The following is a 22,109-nucleotide window of genomic DNA, read 5'->3' on the forward strand; positions in this document are numbered from 1 at the left end:
AGTAAATTAAAGAAATAGACAACTATTTTCTCTGACTGGACTATGTAGATCTGCAACTGTCAAAATGTCATGGCGAAACCATTTGCGTTTCCCTCCTATAACTCTGCTAGCATGGCCATTCATAAAGACTCCTCTGCAAGAAATTTTGTCTAACTACGTAGGTTTAGTATCAGCGCAATATTTGTCACTAAGACTCACTTGTAGAATACAGCTTACTGAAATTCTCAAGTGCAATATCATGTATATCTGAAGAATGTCTTATGTGTTTTCTCATCCACCACCTGACAGATTTTTTTTTATTCCAAGGGAATGACAGCCAACTGTATTTCATGACCAATAGTTGTGACCTGAATATTCATTCCATAAGACCCTATTGACAAAATCTTCTTGATGAAAAAAATTGCATGCCGGTGTCGTAGAGACTAAACCTTTACTTGAATAGGTGATGGACCAGGCTGTGCTCCAGCATATTTTTAGGCAGTTAGGTACGTGTTGCCTCACAGATTTACGTGCAAGAAGAGCTGTTCAAGGCATCATTTGAAAATGGAGCATAAAGACCAATGCCTTTCTGCCTCCCTGGATGGCAGTGTATTTTGCACACCATGAACTGTTGCGCGAGCTGGCTTCCAAGCTTTGATATTTTTTAGTAATCAGTAATCAATAAAGGGATATGTAAACATTGTTTCCCTGCTTCTCTCCTCCAGTAGGAGGCAATAGTTTGGGGAATCATTCGACCCCCATCATGTATTTCAGTTTGGCACTGTGGTATGCACAGAAATGTTTTTGATTAGTCAACTCACGAACTGCGTTTAGCAACATGGATCTTTTAAGCCTGGTTTAGTCTTTGTCATGCACTCGTGATTCTGTGGAAGGTTGTCACCATTAAAGATTATAATTAGTACAAGGATGGAAGTATTGTTACATGGTATAAATATTTGAGTTGTGCTAAGGAATTTGCAAACAAGTCACCAGTTAAAGGTTGTCGAAAATGGAACTCCACATTCTTGGCTTGCACTTTGATTCCTCTTTAATATAGCAGATGTTTAAACAGAAGAAATAAAACACACTGCTTGTTTGTTTAAGCGATAGGCATGTTTTAAATAAAACAGACATACCCAAGTACTATATTGATAGACTATTTTTGCATATGCGTTGGTGACCATCACTTATTTATATATCTTCAGTCTAGAAAGCATTTCTGCCCTGTACTGGTGTTTCCAAGTATTAGCACATCTACAGCTCGATTTCTTTTAATTTTGGTGTTGTGTATGCCAAATATAACCTCATCAAAATATATTTTATTATGAATATATTTCAAAATGTTGTTTGCTGAATGATTTGTTACTATGATATTAGATAGTCCTTTGAAAGGAAATGTAGTTGAATTGCAAGTCAATTAAATTAAGCTTTATTCGACCATGAAAATTACAGTCATAAAAGCACATATCACAATCGTTAAATAGTTGTAGTTGGATTGCATCTCAGCCTGTGTCAAAACAATGACCCAGCATGCTCAAATGTCAGATCAGGTAAGAATTGCAGTCGTACCTTTCAGGAGATGTGACACATTTTCATGTTACTCTGCAGACATGCACTGCAGCGTTTGCCACCAAAGACCGATTGCGGACACACATGGTACGCCATGAGGGGAAGGTGTCGTGCAACATCTGTGGAAAACTTCTGAGTGCAGCATACATCACCAGCCACCTAAAGACGCACGGCCAGAGCCAAAGTATCAACTGCAATACCTGTAAACAAGGTAAAACATTTCAAGGTAATGAAAGTTTCATTTGAAAGGTTTCCTTAAAATGTTTGCGGAGAGAAATACTAATAGCCGGTGTTTAGAAGGCTGGGTGGAATTGGTTCAAGGTACTTGGTTTACCCTCGCTGCTGCATAGGTACAGAATATATTTTCTTGTTTCCTTGTAATCGAGAATTTGCTTATGAAAACATTTTGTCTCATTGAGAAATTGGTGGATGAAGGCTAAAGCTGACCTCCTATAAATATTTCCCAAATAACTGTAACTTTATTTTTTCTTTCATTTATATGTATGCAACATCCACATTGTGTTCTGCAAAACAGATTGAAATTTATTTTTTGTGTTGATGCATGCTTTTGTCTTGCCACAAAATCTTAATTTCTCACAAAACTGCATCTTTTATAGATTTGCTTGCTTTAAGTTATTTTTCGCCATCCTTTGAAGAGCCTTGAGTTCCTTTGAGAAAGGGCCTCTTTTGCATAGTTAGCCTCACACTTTTTGCCTGGTTTTGATGTCAGTTCACATGCAGTGCACAGGGTCACTGCCTACCAGGTCTCCTGTGCCAGTGCTACTTCCTTAAAAACAAATCCCTAATTGGCGCTTCTGCCTTCTGTAAGTCACTAATAAATGGTACTCTGAGTACCTAGTGTTTGGGAGCTGAAGAGGGTCCGCTGGGATCCCCCTCACTGGGACCATGCCACTGCCCTTGCATGCTCCTGTGAGGGAGATAATGACAAAGACATGGCACCTGGCTAACACTACCTGAAGGCATAGGTAAGTCACTACTCTCACAGCCCTAAGGCTAAGTGACCTATCCCACTGGCGAGGTCATATCTGCATGAGCAGATATGCCCCTACAGTATTGGGGTCCATTTCCTAATATTGTAAGTGCCAGGGGAGCCATAGAGAACATGGGCTGGAAACTAACTCTAGTTCCACAGCACCATGATGGCTTCACTGAACACAGGAGTGTTTGGTACCAAACTACTCCTCAAGTCTGACATATTTCTGGACCCCTGGGTAGAGAGCCCCTGCTGTTTGGAACCAGAAACAATGCGCATCCTGGGCGTAGGTGTCATGCCTCCTCCCACAGGATGGGCTAGTGCCTGTTGCCTTTGTAATGCGACCCCCGCCCCCCAGCTCCACTGATGGCAGCCCCTGGCTTACACCTCCACTTGGGGAGGGGGGGGGGGAGGGGGACATTCAAAAGAATGAGATGTGCCCACCTCTGCCAATTCCACCCCTAAAGTGGGGGAGGCGAGGTGAAGCACAACTTTCAGTCCCCGCCATCTTGAATATGGGGATACCCCTTCAGTCAGGGCTAGGTCTATGCCCCCCTCCCACAGGAGGGTGGAATAATAGTGTAGTCACCCCAGGTAAGGTGCCCATTGGCCCTACCTGCTACTCCCCTAACACTCCTCCTGAATTTAGTATTTAGGTGGTGTGAGAAAGTGGCTCTGTATATACTGTTCCCTAATAGGTACAGGGTGTACAGAGTCCACAGTCCCCCAGAGGCTGATAGAGGTCAAAGTTAGGTATGACCTTACTCTCAAAAGTGGTAGCTTGGTCGAGCAGTAAGGCAGTACCAGAGGACAGTGTAAAGCATTTATTGTACACACTCAGTCAGCAAATGGTTTCACACACTCAATAACTGAACTCTAGGCCAATGATTTGTATATATAAAATATATGCTTGTTTTATTTTTAGAACCACAAGGGGGTAAAAATATACTTTCTCAGAATGAGAGGTTGAATATAAATACTTTTGTTTCAAGCAATAAATTTGTGTAAACAGTCACAGTTGGTTGCAATAAACAATCCTATTTCCTAAACATAACAATGCATTGAGCTCAATGGTAAATTCAGGTTATTTGTAATAAATTACTTTTCAGATTACTTTTGGAATTCCAGGTCTGGATCCTAGAACCAGCCTGGGGTCAGTATTCAGAATCAAGTGATGAAAGTCGACTTAATAACTGTAATGATTTTTAAATAATATTTAGCTATTTCAAAAGTTAGCACTTAGAAAATATTTCACAGAAAACATTCAATGGATCTCTATGGCAAGAAATTCAAATTGCAGGTAGAGTACTTTATCGTTACTTTAGTAATCCAGGACTGGGTGCCTAGACCCAGGACTGGGGTCCTTATCAAATGCAGGTAAGTAATTTCGTTTGCAGAAATGGTACGATTTTAAAAGAATATTTCAAATTTGCAAAAGTAGACACTTAGAAGAAATTTCACAGAAAAGCAGACAATGGTTTCCTATGGGAGAAAAATGAGTTAGAAGTAAGTATAGTTGTGAACACTTTTCAGAGTCGGGGCTGGGCACCAAGATCCAGCACTGGGAGCTCACCTAGGAGCAGGTGAGTAAATTCGTTTTTGTCACTTGGCTGATTTTTGGTGAATTTTTGCAGTTTTGAAAAGTTCACACTTAGAAGATTTTTGAAGAAAAAGCCAGTCAATGTTACCCTATGAGGAAAATGAAGTTAGCGGTTTAAGGGTAAGTACTCGACTGGTAGTGTTGAAATTCCGGGCATGGACTCAGGGGTCCCCCAGTGTCAGGTAGGTACAGTTGGTTCACCCTCAGCGGTTTCAGGACGGCCGGGTGCAGAGAGAGTTGGGCCCAATGTTATCCTATGAGGGATAGGGGGGCCTTGGTTGGTGGCTGCTGTCTGGCAAGCCACGCGGCTGTGGGAGCTGGGCTCCTGGTCACTTACTCAGGGCAAGTGGGGAAGTAGGTTAGTGTAGAGAGGGCACTGCCAGGGCCACTCGGGCGGCTGGGTGCAGGGTGCTTTTGAGCCTTAGGGCGCTCAATGGAAATCAATGGGAATGTTCCGGTTTGGAAAGAGGCTGCAGGCTCGGGGACGAGGATGTTTCAGGTGCCACCACCACTTCGAGAGGTAAGTTGGGTAGTTGTAGGTTAGGTGGGTACCCCGGGATTGGGCACAGGGGGTCGCAGGGCGCCGGGTGCAGGGGTGCCTTTTGACGTCGGGAATCTTACCCTCTGGTTGATCGCGGCTGGGGTGGCACTTGGTTCTGAGGCTGCAGGCTTCTTCCGGGATGTCGAGGGGGGTCCTTGGGTGCCGGACTCTGGGTCACAGTCGCCGTGGGGTCGTCCTCTGGGTCTTTGTCCACTCCGGCACTGGCCAGGCTTGGCTGGTGCAGAGTGTGTTGGGTCCGCGGTCCCGGGCTGGTGCCAGGGATAGCAAGTAGGTTTCTTGAGTAGAGCCTCTACTCGTGGGAGTCCCAGGGGCTTAGAGCTAAAAGGTAGCCAGGTCCTCCGGGGTTGGTGAGGTTGCTGGCCACGTGGGATGCCGCGCTGGTGCAGGTTCGAGAGTCGACAGGCCGGTAGGGCTGGGGCCAAAGCAGTTGGTGTCTTCTTCTCTTTTTAGCAGCTGCAGGGCAGGTCTTTGTTCTTCTTGCTCTTCTTGTCGTTTTTCTATCTGGAATCTCCGGAAGGAAGGTTCAGGGGGCCCCTAAATACTAGATTTAGGGGCGTTACAGGTAGGTGAAGGCCAGGGACCAATGGGTCCTTGTCCTGGGGTGGGTACACCCCCTATCCTGCCTCTCTCCTGTGGGAGGGGGGCAGTAGCCTAATCCTGATAGGGTAGGGCCTCCTATCTTCAAGATGGCGAGAGCCCGGAGATGTGCTTCACCTCGCCTCCACCACCTGAGGGGTGGGGTGGGCAGGCTGGCACATCCCCTGTCCTTGTATGGGGTTTCCGGCCAAGCTTCCCGCCAGAGTGGGGGGTTGCAGTGGCCTGGGGAAACTCCAACTGGCGGCATGCCTTTGAAGCTTCCCTTTGGTCATCCTGGGGGAGGAGATTTCTCACCTCACCCAGGATGTGCATTGTTGCAGGCCCGGGAGAGCAGGGGCTCTCCCACCCAGGGGTCCAGCAACGTGTCTGCTGTGTGGCAGCCTGGGCAGCCTCAGAGCAGACGTGGATTGCAAGTTAGCTGTAAGGGGGCATCTTCTAAGATGCCCTCTGGGGCGCTTAGTACATTAAATCCTACACTGGCATCAGTGTGGGTTCAATGTGCTGAGAAGTTTGATACCAAACTTCCCAGGCTTCAGTGTTGCCAATATGGTGCTGTGGAGCTCGTGTTTGACAAGCTCTCAGCACCATGTATTCTTAAATGACAGCACTGCACTTACAGTGCCCAGGAATGGACCTGGGTACTGTAGGGGCACAGGGCTCCTGCTCCTGTGCCCACACCATAGGCGTAATGCACCCAGCTAGAGGGGTGGCTGACATATGCCTTGGCAGTGTAGGTGATGGGCATGGTACACAGTGATGTGTGCCATGTCGACTCTTTGTTTTGTCCTGCACCCAGACACTCAGCCTGCAAGGGCAGTGTGTGTGTGTAAGGGTACAGGGCCTCTGAGGGTGGCACAATGAGTGCTGCAGCCCTTAGAGGCCTTCCCTGGTCACAAGGCCCTGGGTACCTAGGGTACCATTTACTAGGGGCTGACATGTGGCTAGGGTTTGCCAATTTGGGGTTTGTGTGGTTTAAGGAAGGAACATAGGCCCTGGGCACCTGATTGGCAGGAACCCAGGGTACACTCAATCGAAGTACATTCAGCAATTTAGCAAAAAGTGGGGGCATACCATGCATGAAAGATGGCACTTTCTCACAGGTGGCTCCCCCAGACCTAGAAACTAGATCTGCGACGACCTAAGAAGAAAGAACGTGGACCCTGGAGAGAAGACTGAAGACAGCGACGGCCTTGGCTCCAGCCCAGCAAACCTACAACCTCTCTTGTAGCCAGCGAACTCTGTAACCCCAGTGAGGAATGCTGTCTTTTGAAAAGACTCCAATCTCCTGTGGACAGCGGGCCTGTACAGAAGAAACCTATTGCAAGGATCCCTGCTGATCTGCGTCTCCTGCCCACTCTGCATCAGACGCCCAACACCTGAGTCTAAAGTGGCTAACCTGTGGAGTGAAGTCTCCCCAGCGATCCCGACCTCGTATCCAGCATTGGCAGACCTCTCCTGACCTCTCCAACGGCCACAGTGTGAATATAGAGGCTCACCCTACCCCGACAGACTTTGGTAAGAAGACTGACGTCAGAAGGTACCCCTGCACCTGAAGCCCCTGGGCCTTGGTGAGCTGAACCGATGGTGCCCCTACGACCCCCTACATCTCCACTCACCTTTGCTGTTGGCGGTCTTCCTCCTGCAATCTCCGGTGCCACGCCTGCAGCCTTTATGCCAACAGGAGAATGCGCATTGAAACGCATTGGTCGCCCGATGTTGAAATTGCACCCAGCCACTCCTGTATCGCTGGTGGTGTATGTTTGGTACTATTTTGTGGCCCTCTTCTGTACTTAACCTAACCCCCAAAGCTTGGCCTCCGCAACTGTTCTCCTTACCTGCAAGCAGTGTGGCTCCAGGCACCCCTGTTTCTATTGGAAAGCATTGGGCTGAACTCAGATTTTGACCTCTACACCCGTCCGCCCCTGTGCCGCTGGTGGTGCAGTTTTGGTACTCACCTGGCCCTTGCTGACTTTTGGCTCCGAAGAATGGATTTATAATTGCAGTACTTACCTGTTTAACCACAATATTGTTTTTCCCCCTAGGATAACATTGGATTTTGTTGAAAGCTTTGTCTATTTATTTATTTATTTAAAATATTTTTCATTAAAAACTTACTTCCCTTATTACGAAGTTCTTTGCCTTTAAAATAAAATACAAAGTATTTTTTTTTTTAATTGGTCTCTATCTCCTTCTTAAGTTGTGTGTCCATTATTGATTACTGTTGTGCAATAAATGTCTAACACTCCTCTGTGTTAGGCCCAAGGCTGCTCGCCCACACTACCACTACAGAGCACTTTGGGTTTTACATTGAGCCCTGTCCACTTTTGGGGAACCCTTGGGTTCAGTGCACAGTATTACCACCTAGTGGCAATATAGTATACAGAGCCAGCTTCCTACAGGAGGCTGTCTCTGTGCACACTATACATTAATTTGGTATAGTATATACAGAGTGCAGTGGATCTCCAAAGGTAGGCAGAGGTAAAAGCTGATAATACCTTACTCTCTATTTTTGGGAGTGTGGGAGAGCAGTAAGGCTTTATCAGATGGTAGTGTTAAGCATTTATTGTAGACACTCGGGCAAGAAATGATGTCACACACTCAAAGACTGAACTCAGACCAACTTTTTTGCCTCAAAATATTATTTTGTTGCATTTTATTTCTAGAACCAAGTCAGGCCTGGTGCAGGTAAGTGAAATAATACTTTGCAAAAACAATACAGTTAAATGCAGTTGTATGTACTTGTTTTGTATACAGGTAGGTCAACAGTTGCAATTACTTTTCAGTTACTTTGCAGGTACTGTATGATTACTTTTTAGATTAGATTTCAGATGACTATTCTTACTCCGTGTAATATGCCTAGATATCACAATGGGACATTTCCTAGATAAAAGGCGGAAAAGCTTTTTCTCAAAACAGTTTCTTAGGGTCCCATACAAAACACCCTCCACACTTAAAAGGTTTGCAGAGGAAAACAGTCAGTGCAATCCTATGGAGGAAAATAGGGTTATAATTTTGCAGGTAAATAAACGGTCTTGAGGGGTGAGTTTCTGGGGTTAGAACAAGGGTTCCCCAGGGTCAAGGATGCCTACCCTAAGTGGCACTAGGGTGGCCCGGTGCAGAATGCTGAGGCCCAATGTTACATGAGATAGGTGCCTCTGGTTGGTGGCTGCTCATGAGCAGGCCACAAGGTTGAGGGAGTAAAGCTCCAGGACTTAAGCTCAGGGCAAAGGGTCATCCAATTTAGCACACAAAGTGCACCCACAGCAGCACAGGGGCGGCTGGGTGCTGATTTGTGGTTGGGTGCCCTGTTTTCAATGGGAGTTGCCGATTTGGGATTTTGCCTGCAATATCGGTCCAGGAAGTCTTCCAGGAGGCACCAACAGCTAGGCAGGTAAGTTGGATGGCTCAGGGACGTAGGCGCACCTCAGGTCCTCCTCTCCAGGATGCAGAGCGGCCAGATGCAGGGGTGCCTTTTGAGGTCCGATTTCCCCTTACTGGGACACTTGCGGTTGGGGGTCTCCGTGCAGAGGCTGCAGGTGATGTCTGGGAGTCCTGGAGGGGTATACCCTCAGTGGACTCGGACTCTGGAACGCTGTGGGACCTCGCTGGGATTGGTGGGCCACTCTGACTTTGGCCGTAGGCATCGGGTGCAGTGGTGGTTCCAGGCAGTCGTCCTCCCAGGGGTTCTGAAGATTGCTGGCTGCAGGACACGGCGACTTTTGGTGCTGGATCTCTAGAAACTTCATAGGTTGCAGGAATTTGTCTTCTTGATTCAGAGTTGCCCCCTAAATACTGTATGTTCGAGGCATATGAGTTGCAGATTACACACTTTTGCATAGATCGCCATCTGGTGTTGGGCCCGGATGTTTGCAGTTTGTTCTTCCTCTTGGAAAGTCTTTGGAAGTCACGAGGTCGGTGACTCCTTCTTTGGATCGTATTGCGCATGGGCTTCGGCTCCATCCTCAGATTGTTTGTTTCCGCCATCGGGCTCGGATGTGATCTTCGCGCTCCGGTTCCGAACAGCTTCCAGTTTGACGATCGACGCGCAATCCTCACCCCAGTCTCTGTATTGCTTCGCAACACGATCTCTTCAATCAACGTGCCTCCTCATCGACACAAACCTTCGGTTCCAGTCGTTGACGGCGGCCTTCGGGCCTACCCAGGCTCATGTCCCGGCTCATGGAAAGAACTCCATTTAAAAAGTGCCCTCGATGTGGGTCCAAATTTCCCCACACCGATCTTAATGAGGTATGCAACCTTTGCCTCTCCCCAGAACACGAGGCTCAACACTGTCTGGCCTATAAGTCTTTCCGATCCAAAAAGACTATTCGGGACCGAAGAGCCAGAAGGAACATGGCACACTCCTCGACGTCCATTCCAGTCGACATCGACGATCCGGAACATCATCGTACCGAAGAGGACCTCGTCAGCGCTTCCGAGGCCGACGAGTCAGATGTGGAGGACATCACTCCGGCGCAGAGGGTCGTGAGTACCAACCTACCCCCTCCCACACCCGCGCCGACACCCAAAAAGGCTTCGGTCACGCCTTCGCCTCTGGGCCTAGGCAAGACCAGAGACATTGCTTCACACACCCCACCTTCGGGCCCGGTGAAGAAGCCAATTAAGCCTTCCGGCGGCTCGAGCTCGAGCCAGCCTGCCAGCGGTGCCGAGAAACACACTACGGCACCGAAAAAGAAGACGGCCTCCACCTCGACACCGAGCTCTGCACCGAAGCCCTCGGGGTCGAAACCCAGCTCTTCGGCACCGACGCCATCTTCGGTGCCGACCAAACCGCACAAGGCCACCGGCACCAACACTTCCAAGCCGAAGCCCATCTCGTCGCCGACCAAGAGACCGGAGGGTCCCAAGCCGGGTTCTAAACATCAAACCGGCACGGAAAAACCTACAAAATCATCGTCCCAGACACCTTCGGCGCCGACGGACCAAATTACCTCACCAGAGCTATTTACACTGGATCCCTTGCAAAAAACTCTTACCAAGGATCCAAAAACTGGACATTTGACTCACTACTAAAAAGAGACATTTGGAGAAGCCTGCTCCACCTCCAAAGAGGAAGGACTCTGCTACCTCTCCGTTCAGAATACCTTCCCCTCCCCCTCCCCCTCCACCTCCTCCTCTTTCCCCACCTCCACCCCCACCTCACCGTTCTCCTACTCCGTCTCCAGACGATGATGATCAGGGGGACCCATATGATGATACAGGGGATGTGCCACAAGACCCCACCCCTACAGGATCTCCAGATCCATGGGACGATTACAATATACCAGATATCCCTAACGTCCCACAAGACGATATCTACCCTTCTAGACCATCTCCTCCAGAAGATTCATTAGGTTTTAACCATCTTCTGCAAAGAGCAGCACATTATCACGGGGTGGACATGCATAATGACCCTGTGGAGGAAGATTTCCCCCTAGACACATTCGATACTACACATAGGTCCCCCTCCATACTGCCTATGCTCAAAGGGGTGGTAAAGCATGCGGCAGAAGTTTTTAAAGACCCAGTTAGAGCCAGGGTTCTTAACCCACGTATCGAATAGAAATACAAACCTGCTCCCTCAGATCCCTCTTACATCAGAGGACCAGCGCCACTAGATTCCTTAGTGGTATCTACGGCACGTAAAAGGGCAAACTCACAAGCGTCAGGTGATGCACCACCACCTGACAAGGAGTCAAAACTGCTAGATGCTTCAGGCAAACGCACAGCATCCCAGGCCGTCAACATATGGCGTATAGCAACCACTCAGGCACTGCTGGCCAGATAATGCACCATCTCCCTGAAAAATATAAAAGTAAAGCCAACGAGTTAATTCAAGAGGGTAAGACAATCACAAACACCTCTATACGCTGTGACCTAGATGCAGCAGACACCGCCTCCAGGGCCATTAACACCAGCGTCCTTCTCCGTCGTCATGCTTGGTTAAGGGTATCTGGGTTCAAACCAGAAGTACAAGCCTCCATCCTTAACCATCCCTTTAGACCAGGAACATCTATTAGGGCCAAAGGTGGATGAGGCCTTAGAGAAGATGAAAAAGGACACGGATACCGCAAAATCCATGAGGGCCTTACAGTCTCACCCGCCCAGACGCTCCTTTCGTCGCTCATCCTTTCTGAGCGCATCCAGAGGCTACTCCTCAGACACAGCGTCCACATCGTACAAGTCCCCTACTCAGACCACCTTTACAAAAGGTTACCAAAGAGGCGATAAACCGGGGTAACAACAACAAGGGCAGAGGCAAAAAAAAAACAACGCCCGTTCTGCCACACCTACTACCCAATGACTCTCCTTCATGTCTGGGAGACCATCACCTCAGACATGGGTGATCCAAATAATTCGGTCAGGTTACTGCCTGGAATTAACATCTCCCCTCCCCCCCAAACATTCCACCCAGGCAACGCCCAATGTCACAAGAACATTTGACATTGCTAAAGCAGGAGGTAATCTCCCTCCTACAAAGACGGGCAATAGAACACGTTTTGCAGCGTGAATCTTTCTGGATTCACTATGCTGTGCATTATTCCGCGATCTTGTGGTTGGGTCCGGATTCGTAGTCTTTTCTTTGTTTTTTTGTTTTTTTTGTTTTTGTAGCCCAGGTGGGCGTCGACGTCCACCATTTGGTGCACCTCCCGTGACGTCGTCGTGCTTCCTGCGGAAGTCCCACCTTTGGGGCGCCATCTTCAGATTCTTTTTTCCACCGTTGGGTCTGGATCGTCATCGGGAAGCTCCAGAATTACACTCGGAGGAAGAAGGAAGAAAAGCGAGTTTCGTCGATAGAATCACTAGAAGATATCAGGAAAGGAAGAGATTTCATCAGGAGCGCGAAGAAAAGAGGACCAGCGCCCTTTTTCTTCGACGGCCTTGGAGAATGCACGCTCAGAGACCCTGAGCGCAATGGACAAGACGCCATTCAAGTTCTGCCCAAACTGCCACCACAAGTTCGCGCAGAAAGACCAGCATCCGGTCTGCAACCTCTGCCTACCGGTCGATCACCAGAGTATCGACTGCAACGCCTGCTCAGCCTTCGCGCCGAAGACACTCAGGGTGAGAGAGCGACAGAGAAGAGCCAACGCCAACATGGATGGCAAGGGGAAGCCCCCGACGCTCTACGATCTGGGCCTCTCCACGGACGACGAGGACAACGTCGCCGAGACAGCCGAAAACTTCACGGTCGTAGAGACCGACAAGAAAAAAGAAGACTAGGTAAGAGAATCGTCGAGCGTAAAACAGAAAGTACCTCGAAAACACGAGGGTGACTCGAGAAAAACTGAGTCAAAGTCCACGAAGGGAGCCCCGGCGCCGAAAACTTCGACGTCCAAAGGGGGAACCACGGACAAGAGGCCGAGCGGATCCTTAGAAAAGGACTCCCTGGTGCCGAAGGACGCCGAAAGGCAAGGGTCGTCGAAAACATCCCATGAAACGGGCCGATCGACGCAGAAAGAACGTTCGACGTCGACGCAAGTTTCATCGAAAAAACCCGCGGTCGACGCCGAAAGCATCTCCGAGATGGAGAAAAAGAAGAGGCGGCTCGAGGCCGAAATGGAGAACATCCTTCAAAGGAAGAAGGAGTTCGACGCCAGGATGAAGGAATTCAAGATTCCAACGGTTTCATCGGCGGACGTCGGTGAGGTCGAAGACGAGTTCGACGCCGAAGGGCTGACAAGGGATCTCGAAGAGGAAGAAGAACCCTATTATGAGGGAGAAGCCGAGGAAGAAGACCAACGGTCGTTCTACGAATCGGCGGCATCTACCAGCAACGACGTCGAATGGCACGATCTCGACACCGAAAACCCGGAGGAGCCCGTGGACACGTACCCTTCGAGGCCTTCGCCACCCGACGAGATCGGGGTGTACAATATGGTGGTCAGGAGCGCAGCAATGGCCTTCGGCGTCAAACTCGACGAGGAGAAACCGAAAGCCGATTTTCTCGTCGAGACACTGCTCCCCATCCAGACAAGGAGCCAGTTCCTCCCCATGCTACAAAGCGTGATGAATCAGGGGAGAGAAGCCTTCAAGGAACCTGCGACCTGCCGGTCGATCACGCCCAGGACAGAGAAGAAATATAAGCACTCCTCCCTGGACCCCCCTTACATCAAGGGTAGCGTGACCGCAGACTCCATCATAGCCTCCACGGCCAGGAGAAGGGCCAATGTACCAGCAACTTCGGGCCCACCTCCGGATAAGGAGAGCAGGAGGATTGACCTCACAGGAAGAAAGGTCGAGAGGAACGCCGCAATGCACTGGCGCATGGCGAATTCGAATGCACTCCTCAATAGACACCAATACCAGCACTGGGATGAGATGGGGGAGCTAGTAAAGCACCTCCCCGAAGAATACCGCCAGAGAGCCTCTCACCTGATAGACGAAGGGAAGAACATCGCCAACTCCTGTATAAAGACGGCGTTGGATGGGGCAGAGACTTCAGCAAGACTCATGGCCATAGGGGTCACAGAGAGGAGGCATGCATGGCTAAGAATCTCGGGATTCAAACCAGAAGTGCAGAACAACATCCTTGGCACCCCCTTCAACGGAGAGACCCTGTTCGGAGCAACAGTGGACGAGAAGCTCACCCAGCTGAAAAAAGAAAACGAGACGGCGAGGTCCATGGGGGCCCTACAGCTGAGGGGAATGAGGCGAGGAAATCCCTCAAGGAGACCCTACGGTAGGGGAGGAAGCCAGCAGGGGACGTCGCACCAGGCGTTCCAACAAGGTCAGCAGGGTGAAGGTCACGGACAAGGTCAGCAGAAGCAAAACTGGCAATATCAACCTCGGGGCCAGTCCTTTCGCGGGAGAGGCAACGGACGTGGCCAAAGGAGGAGAGGGGGCGAACAGCCCTCGTCGAAGTCACGCAAGAGGACGCCTACCCTCGTCAGGACCCCAAGGGTGAGGCGCAAAAAAGTGTCATCAGGGGGAAGAGAAGATTCAAGAGCCTACGAGCATACGAAACCAGTAGGCGGAAGACTGAGGTTCTACCTTCAGGAGTGGCGGCGTATAACCACAGACAAGTGGATACGGAACATCGTGCAGTACGGATACTGCGTAGATTTGGAGAAAAGACCTCCAAACAGGAAACCAAAGGGAAGATTGAGAACGGCCCAAGAACTGGCAATACTCAGAGAAGAAACGCGGAAACTCCTACAAAAGGGAGCCATAGAGACAGTGCCGTTCAGAGAACGCAACAAAGGGGTCTACTCAAACTACTTCGTGGTTCCGAAGGTAGACGGAGACCTCAGACCCATACTGGACCTCCGTTACCTAAACAAGTTCATCAGAACGCAAAGGTTCAAAATGACTTCACTGCAGGAGGTTCTGCCACAGATAAGAGAAGGGGACTTCATGGTCACCGTAGACCTCAAGGATGCCTACCTTCACATCCCAATAAACAGAAGGCACAAGGGCCTTCTAAGATTCAACATCGAACAGGAACACTACCAGTTCACAACCCTGGCCTTCGGATTAAAATCAGCACCAAGGGTCTTTACAAAATGCCTGTCGGCGGTAGCGGCACACCTACGAAGGCAGGGAATACATGTCTACCCCTACTTGGACGACTGGCTGGTCAAGGCAAACTCACGCGAAAAGTGCGAGAGGCACGCAAAACGCGTAACAGACACCCTCACGAATCTGGGATTCTCGATCCACTGGGGAAAATCATCGCTGGAACCGGAACAGGTGAAGATTTTCCTGGGGGCAAAGATCAACTCCCGCAACAGTACAGTAGTGCCCAGCGACAGGAGGACAGATGCTCTACTGAAGGAGACGAAGCTCTACCAGAAGGGGCGAGCTCCGACAGTGAGGGCTGTGAGCAAGATGATGGGGATGATGGCGTCCTGTATCCAGCTGGTGCCGAATGTACGCCTGCACATGAGACCATTCCAGGAATGGCTACAACAGCAATGGTCACAAGCAAACGGAAGTTGGGAGGATCTAGTGGTTGTTACGCACGCAGTGCAGGAGGAGATAACTTGGTGGAACAGAGACAACATAACAGGGAGAAGCCTGACACCACCAATCCCAACAGTGACCATTACCACGGACGCATCGCAGAAGGGATGGGGAGCGCACATGGACAACCTCAGAGTGAGGGGTCTATGGGCTCCAGCAGATGCGGTCCGCCATATCAACTACCTCGAGTTGAAAACAATCCTGCTAGCCCTGAAGGCATTCCAGAGACACCTGTTCAACCAGAGGGTGTTGGTCCAAACAGACAACACCACGGCGATGTTCTACATCAACAAACAAGGGGGGACACAGTCGTTCCCACTCTCATCCCTAGCTCAGGAGATTTGGAGATGGGCCATACCTCTCAGGATAGATCTACTGGCAATTCACCTACCGGGGAAGGACAATGTGGAGGCAGACTGGCTAAGCAGGCATACCTCAGCATCACACGAGTGGGAGCTCAATGGCCAGGAAACGGAGAAACTCTTCCGGAGATGGGGGACTCCCACAATAGACCTATTTGCAACACGCCACAATGCAAAATGCCAAAGCTTCGCGTCCAGGCAACCAGATCAGCAATCCAAGGGAAATGCCCTATGGATAAGCTGGTCGAGGACATTTGCCTACGCCTTTCCACCGATACCCCTGTTGCACAGGGTGCTCGACAAGTGCAGAACCAGCAACATGACTCTGATCCTGGTGGCTCCGCAGTGGGCGAGGCAGACATGGTTCTCACAAATTCAAGAAATGGCACAAGGCAACCCATACAGGTTCGAGAGGAGGAAGGACCTGCTCTCAATGCAAAACGGAGAGGTCCTGCACCCAGAGCCAGAGACCCTCAACCTGGCGGCATGGCTCCTGAAGACCTAGAGTTCGCACACCTAAGATTGCCTCCGAGCACGATGCGAGTGCTACGGGAGGCGAGGAAACCAACTACACGAAAATGCTACAGCGCAAAATGGAAGAGGTTCACTGTGTGGTGCCGGAAAAAGGGCCTGCAAAACAGAATGACAAGAGACTCAACAGTACTGAGGTACCTCACACACCTTCTAAAGAGTAACCTCTGCTCGAGCTCACTAAGGGTACACCTAGCGGCAATCGTGGCCTACACCAGAGGTGAAAAAGGTGGAAGTTTCTTCAGCTCGCAGGTGGTGAGGAGATTCATGGAAGGAGCCAAAAGGATGGCCCCCCCGAAAAGGTTGCCGCCGCCGGCATGGAATCTGAATGTGGTCCTGACGGAGCTCATGAAGGCACCGTTTGAACCCATTCACAAGGCCACACTGCAGATGTTGACTATGAAAACGGCCTTTCTGGTGGCCATAACCTCACTACGCAGGGTGAGCGAGCTTCAAGCACTAACGCTGCAGGAACCCTACATTCAGATTCACAAGGATAGAATAGTCCTGAGAACGGACCCTCACTTCATGCCCAAGGTGGTGTCGGCGTTCCACATGAATCAGAGTATTCAGATACCAAGTTTCTTCCAAAACCCGACTTCAAACGCAGAAAAGGCCCTGCACACCCTCGACGCAAGAAGAGCGGTGATGCACTACATTGAGAGAACCAAGGAACTCAGGAAGTCGAAACAGCTGTTTGTGTCCTTTGCTACTAGCTTCATGGGTAGGCCAGTGACTAAGGGCACCATCGCAAGGTGGATTGCCCCACTATTCAATTCTGCCACAAACAGGCTGGACAGGAGCTAGCGGAGGGTCCGCTGGCTCACTCCACAAGGAAGAAAGGGGCCACCGTGGCCTTCCTGGCGAACACGCCCATCCAGGACATATGCCTCGCGGCAACTTGGGCATCTGTGCACACGTTCACGAAACACTACTGCGTGGACATTCAGATGAACAAGGAAGCACAGGTTGGACAGAAGGTGCTTCAGCACATTTTCAACAACCAACGCTCATCTACCACCCAGCCACCACAGAATTAGGAAAACCGCTACAAAGTCTATGCACAGCATAGTGAATCCAGAAAGATTCACGCTGCAAAACGAATAGTTTCTTACCTGTCGGTGTAGTTTTGCAGCTTGAAGATCTTTCTGGATTCACTAGCGAACCCACCCACCTCCGCCAGGAAGATGAGGCTGGAGGAAGAGGGGGTAAAATGGAAAAGATCAAAAGAAATGAAAACATACAGAAAAATGGACAAGAAGGATTAATCAATCGCCTAGGGTTAAAAAAAAAAAAAAAAAAAAAGGAAAGGAAAAAAGAACCCGAAGATGGCGCCCCAAAGGTGGGACTTCCGCAGGAAGCACGACGACGTCACGGGAGGTGCACCAAATGGTGGACGTCGACGCCCACCTGGGCTACAAAAAAAAAAAAAGAAAGAAAGAAAAGACTACGAATCCGGACCCAACCACAAGATCGCGGAATAATGCACAGCATAGTGAATCCAGAAAGATCTTCAAGCTGCAAAACTACACCGACAGGTAAGAAACTATTCGTTCCTGTCAATCAACAAAATTTGGGGGTCTACTCCCTATATTTTCTAATACCAAAAAGGGACGAGACTCTACGACCTATTCTAGATCTCCGGCCCCTAAACACATACATACACTCAGACCATTTTCACATGGTAAAGCTTCAGCAGGTACTTCCGCTCCTCGCCCAGAACGACTTTCTCACCACACTGGACTTGAAAGACGCATACTTCCACATTCCAGTACACCATGCTCACAGAAAGTACCTCAGATTTGTAGTGGACGGACAACACTACCAATTCAAAGTGCTCCCATTCGGAGTCACAACAGCACCACGGGTATTCACCAAGTGCCTAGCGGTGGTGGCGGCACACCTCAGAAGACAGCACATTCATGTCTTCCCATACTTGGACGACTGGCTGATAAAAGCCACTTCATACAACCAATGTGTACACCACACCGCCACCACAATCCAACTAAGTCACCAACTAGGCTTCCCGGTGAACCACCAAAAGTCCCAGCTAACACCATCCCACATAAAACAATACCTCGGTGCCACCATTGACACCTCAAAAGCAATAGCCTACCCCAATCTGGCCAGGATTGCAAGCATTCAGGCTTTGCGACAAAAATTCATACCTCATCACTCCCTTCCAGCACGAGTGTTTATGCAACTAAAAGGGATGATGGCCTCTTGCATTTTTATAGTGCCCCACGCAAGACTCCAGATGTGTCCACTCCAAGAGTGCTTAGCACACCAATGGAACCAGGCCCAGGGGCAAATGACAGATCTGGTGTTGGTAGACGGTCGCACCCATCGCTCTCTGCAGTGGTGGAACACCACAAACCTTTCCAAAGGTCGACCGTTCCTGGACCTGGTTCCCCAGATAATACTAACAACGCTCTCCGGCTGGTTAGCTCATCTATTACATCTCACAGTGCAGGACACATGGACGCCGCAACAAAAGTTACTCCATATCAACCATCTGGAGTTACTAGCAATCTTTCTAGCCCTGAAATCTTTTCAAACACAGATTTCAGGCAAGGCAGTCCTCATTCGCACAGACAACATGACTGCCATGTATCGTATTCAAAAACAAGGCGGCACACATTCTCCACAGCTCTCTCAATTAGCACAGAGCATATGGAGATGGGCAATTCCCCACAAAATCTTTCTCCTAGCTCAACATGTCCCAGGAGCCCAAAACACCGTGTCAGATCTTCTCAGCAGACAGACCCAACAAATCCACGAGTGGGAACTTCACCCACAGGTTCTTCATCCGTTCTTTCAAATGTGGGGGCACCCACAGATAGACCTCTTCGCCACCCACGAAAACACAAAATGCCCAAGCTTCGCCGCCAGATACCCACACCCATTGTCCAAAGGAAATGTGATATGGATGAACTGGTCAGGCAAATTTGCATACGCTTTTCCGCCTCTCCCACTCATTCCATTAGTGGTGCGAAAGCTACAACAGCACTCCCTCACACTAATCCTAGTAGCTCCAACGTGGGCCAGACAACTGTGGTACACCACGCTGCTGGAACTCTCGGTAGTACCACACCAAAAGCTACACCTCCCACCATGCCTCCTAACCCAGAACCATGGAGAGATCAGGCACCCGGACCCAGCTCAGCTCAACCTTGCGATCTGGCTCCTGAAATCCTAGAATTCGGGTACCTAAATCTTCCCCCTGACTGTATGAACGTCATCAGAGAAGCTAGACGCCCTACCGCTAGAGCCTGCTACGCTGCCAAGTGGAAAAGATTTGTTGTTTATTGCCATAACAACACAATCAATCCTCTGGACGTGTCTATACAACACATCATACGCTACTTACTCCAACTACAAAGGTGTAATCTAGCCTATACGTCCATTCGCCTACACCTCGCAGCAATTGCAGCTTACTTACAAAACAGGCATCATCTTTTACTCTTCAGAGTACCTGCCATTAAAGCCTTCATGGAAGGCCTGAAAAGAATAATTCCCCCCAGAGTACCACCCTCACCTGTGTGGAACTTAAATATCGTTCTCACAAGGCTGACGGGGCCTCCCTTCGAACCTTTGCATAAATGCGAACTGCAATTCCTAACATGGAAAACAGCTTTCCTTGTAGCCATCACTTCCCTTAGAAGGGTCAGTGAGATACAAGCACTTATCATACAAGAACCTTTTCTTCAAATGCACCAGAACAAGGTTGTTCTCCGTACCAACCCAAAATTCCTACCTAAAGTCATTTCCCCTTTTCACCTAAACCAATCTGTAGAATTGCCAGTATTTTTCTCGCAACCTCAGACCGTTGCAGAAAGGGCTCTGCACGCCCTAGATGTCAAACGAGCCTTACTTTACTATATCCAAAGAAAACAACCTTTCCGAAAGACCAAACAACTGTTTCTCTTTCTCTCCACCACACAAGGGCAACCCCATCTCAAAATCAGGGATAGCTAGGTGGATTGTAAAATGCATCCAGATTTGCTACCCCAAAGCAAAACGAACGCTTTCCGTTCCCCCTAAAGCCCATTGTACACGGAAGATAGGGGCTTCCATTTTTTATTTAATATCTTTATTGCATTTTTAACGTATTCTGGAGACAAACTCGTCAAACAGTTACATATTACATTTTCGTACAAATCAATATCACTACGTCATTGCGTACATTGGTTCAGTTGTTTCCACTTGGTAACCATATCTTACTTTACATCTGTGCCGCAGATTGTGACGTGTGTTGGCAGTTTTGTGCGGGTACGTGGAATCCACATTTACTATCACCTCTGACAGAGGGCAGGACACTTCTATCACGTGACTTCTCCCAGTGGTAATTAATCAGCTGTATTTATGTCAATTGTTACTGCAGCGTACGGCCTATATACAATGCAATTTCGGATACCATTAGATGATAAAATATAGGCGATCGGAAATGAGCAACATCACTTATCACAGAACATCTGTTTTTCTTCCCTTTTTCTCTCTCCTTTCTTAACATTTCAACCACAATTAAAAAACATAACTGAATTGTAAAAGAGAGAAAGAAGAAAAAAAAAAAAGTTGTGAGATATCAAATACATAAAGTAACATATATCTAGTATATAATGGGCCTTTTGAGTGAAGCCATGTCTAGGGTCGTGTGTGCCTAGCGGACTCGGGTTACTTTTCCCAGTTAGTGTGCGGTTGCGTGAATATCAGGGTGTCCCGTGGGAAGATAGGGGCTTCCATGGCATTTCTAGGGAATATCCCACTAGAGGATATCTGCAAAGCAGCTACATGGTCAACATCGCACACTTTCACCAAACACTATTGTGTAGATGTGCAAACTAAGCAACAAGCTAGTGTGGGCCAGGCTGTACTAAAAACACTATTTCAAACCACTGCAACAGATACCGGTGGTCGCCGCTAAGGTTGGGAACTGCTATATAGTCTATGCAAAACTGTGTAATCTGCTGCTCATATGCCTCAAACGGAATATGCTACTTACCAGTATGCATCTGTTCTTGGCATGTAGAGCTGCAGATCTACACATGCCCACCCGCCTCCCGCGGCTACCTGTATCTATTCCAGTTTATCTTATTTAGATACAACACACATGGGTTTCTTCACTGTTGTTGCTACGCTCCATCTTTCCCTGCTGGCGAAAAACAATCTGAGGATGGAGCCGAAGCCCATGCGCAAAACGATCCAAAGGAGGAGTCACCGACCTCGTGACTTCCAAAGACTTTCCAAGAGGAAAAACAAACTACAAACATCCGGGCCCAACACCAGATGGCGATCAATGCAAAAGTGTGGAGATCTGCAGCTCTACATGCCAAGAACAGATGCATACTGGTAAGTAGCATATTCCTTATGGGGCTTTTTGGGGTCTCGGTCAGTAGCCAATGGGCTACTGATTTTTGGGTGACTACACCCTTGGTGTGCTCACCCCATGTGGGGGAATGGGCACAATCCGTAACCCTGATTGGAGAGTGCCTGCCATTTACAAGATGGCGGGCACTGAAGAGTTGGGTTCACCTCCCTGTCCCCACCTGAGGGCTGTTCTAATTTTTCCCGCCAAAAGGAGGGGGAGACTGGAAGTGGGCCTGCTCCTGATAGCAGGAGAGGCTAGGTGTTGCATTACAAAGGCCGCAAGGCCTTTGAAGCTCCCCTACCACAGATGGCTCTTCCTGACCTGTGGGAGATGTGACCCCCTTTGCCCAGGAAAGACTTTGTTCTGGGCCCAGGGAGCGAAGGCACCCACCCCAGGGGTCAAGAAACATGTCTTGTGGAGGTAGGCTGGTGTTTACCAGTCAGGGATCCCACCAGTGGTCTCTAAGATGCCCTCTGAGTGATGCCTGTGTGAGTTTTATTATACCATGCAGTGTGGGTTTATTATGATGAGAAGTTTGCTACCAAACTTTCCAGAATTCAGTAAAGCCATTATGGTGCTGT

General features: G+C 49.1%; 1 protein-coding gene across 13 annotated transcripts in view; it reads left to right on the top strand.

The window, feature by feature from the left end:
- Positions 1–22,109, top strand: part of VEZF1 (vascular endothelial zinc finger 1) — a 353,507-nt gene that overhangs the window by 137,487 nt on the left and 193,911 nt on the right. For 7 of the 13 annotated variants that reach the window (XM_085649507.1, XM_085649510.1, XM_085649509.1 and 4 more), the window contains one exon: positions 1,588–1,774. In XM_085649507.1, the coding sequence (XP_085505633.1) occupies positions 1,588–1,774 (187 nt within the window). The remainder of the gene's footprint in view (positions 1–1,587; positions 1,775–22,109) is intronic. The other 6 variants (XM_085649508.1, XM_085649511.1, XM_085649512.1 and 3 more) reach the window with 1 other exon arrangement.

The sequence above is a fragment of the Triturus cristatus genome, chromosome 3_2, assembly GCF_964204655.1.
Source record: "Triturus cristatus chromosome 3_2, aTriCri1.1, whole genome shotgun sequence".
In the NCBI taxonomy this organism is placed as follows: domain Eukaryota; kingdom Metazoa; phylum Chordata; class Amphibia; order Caudata; family Salamandridae; genus Triturus; species Triturus cristatus.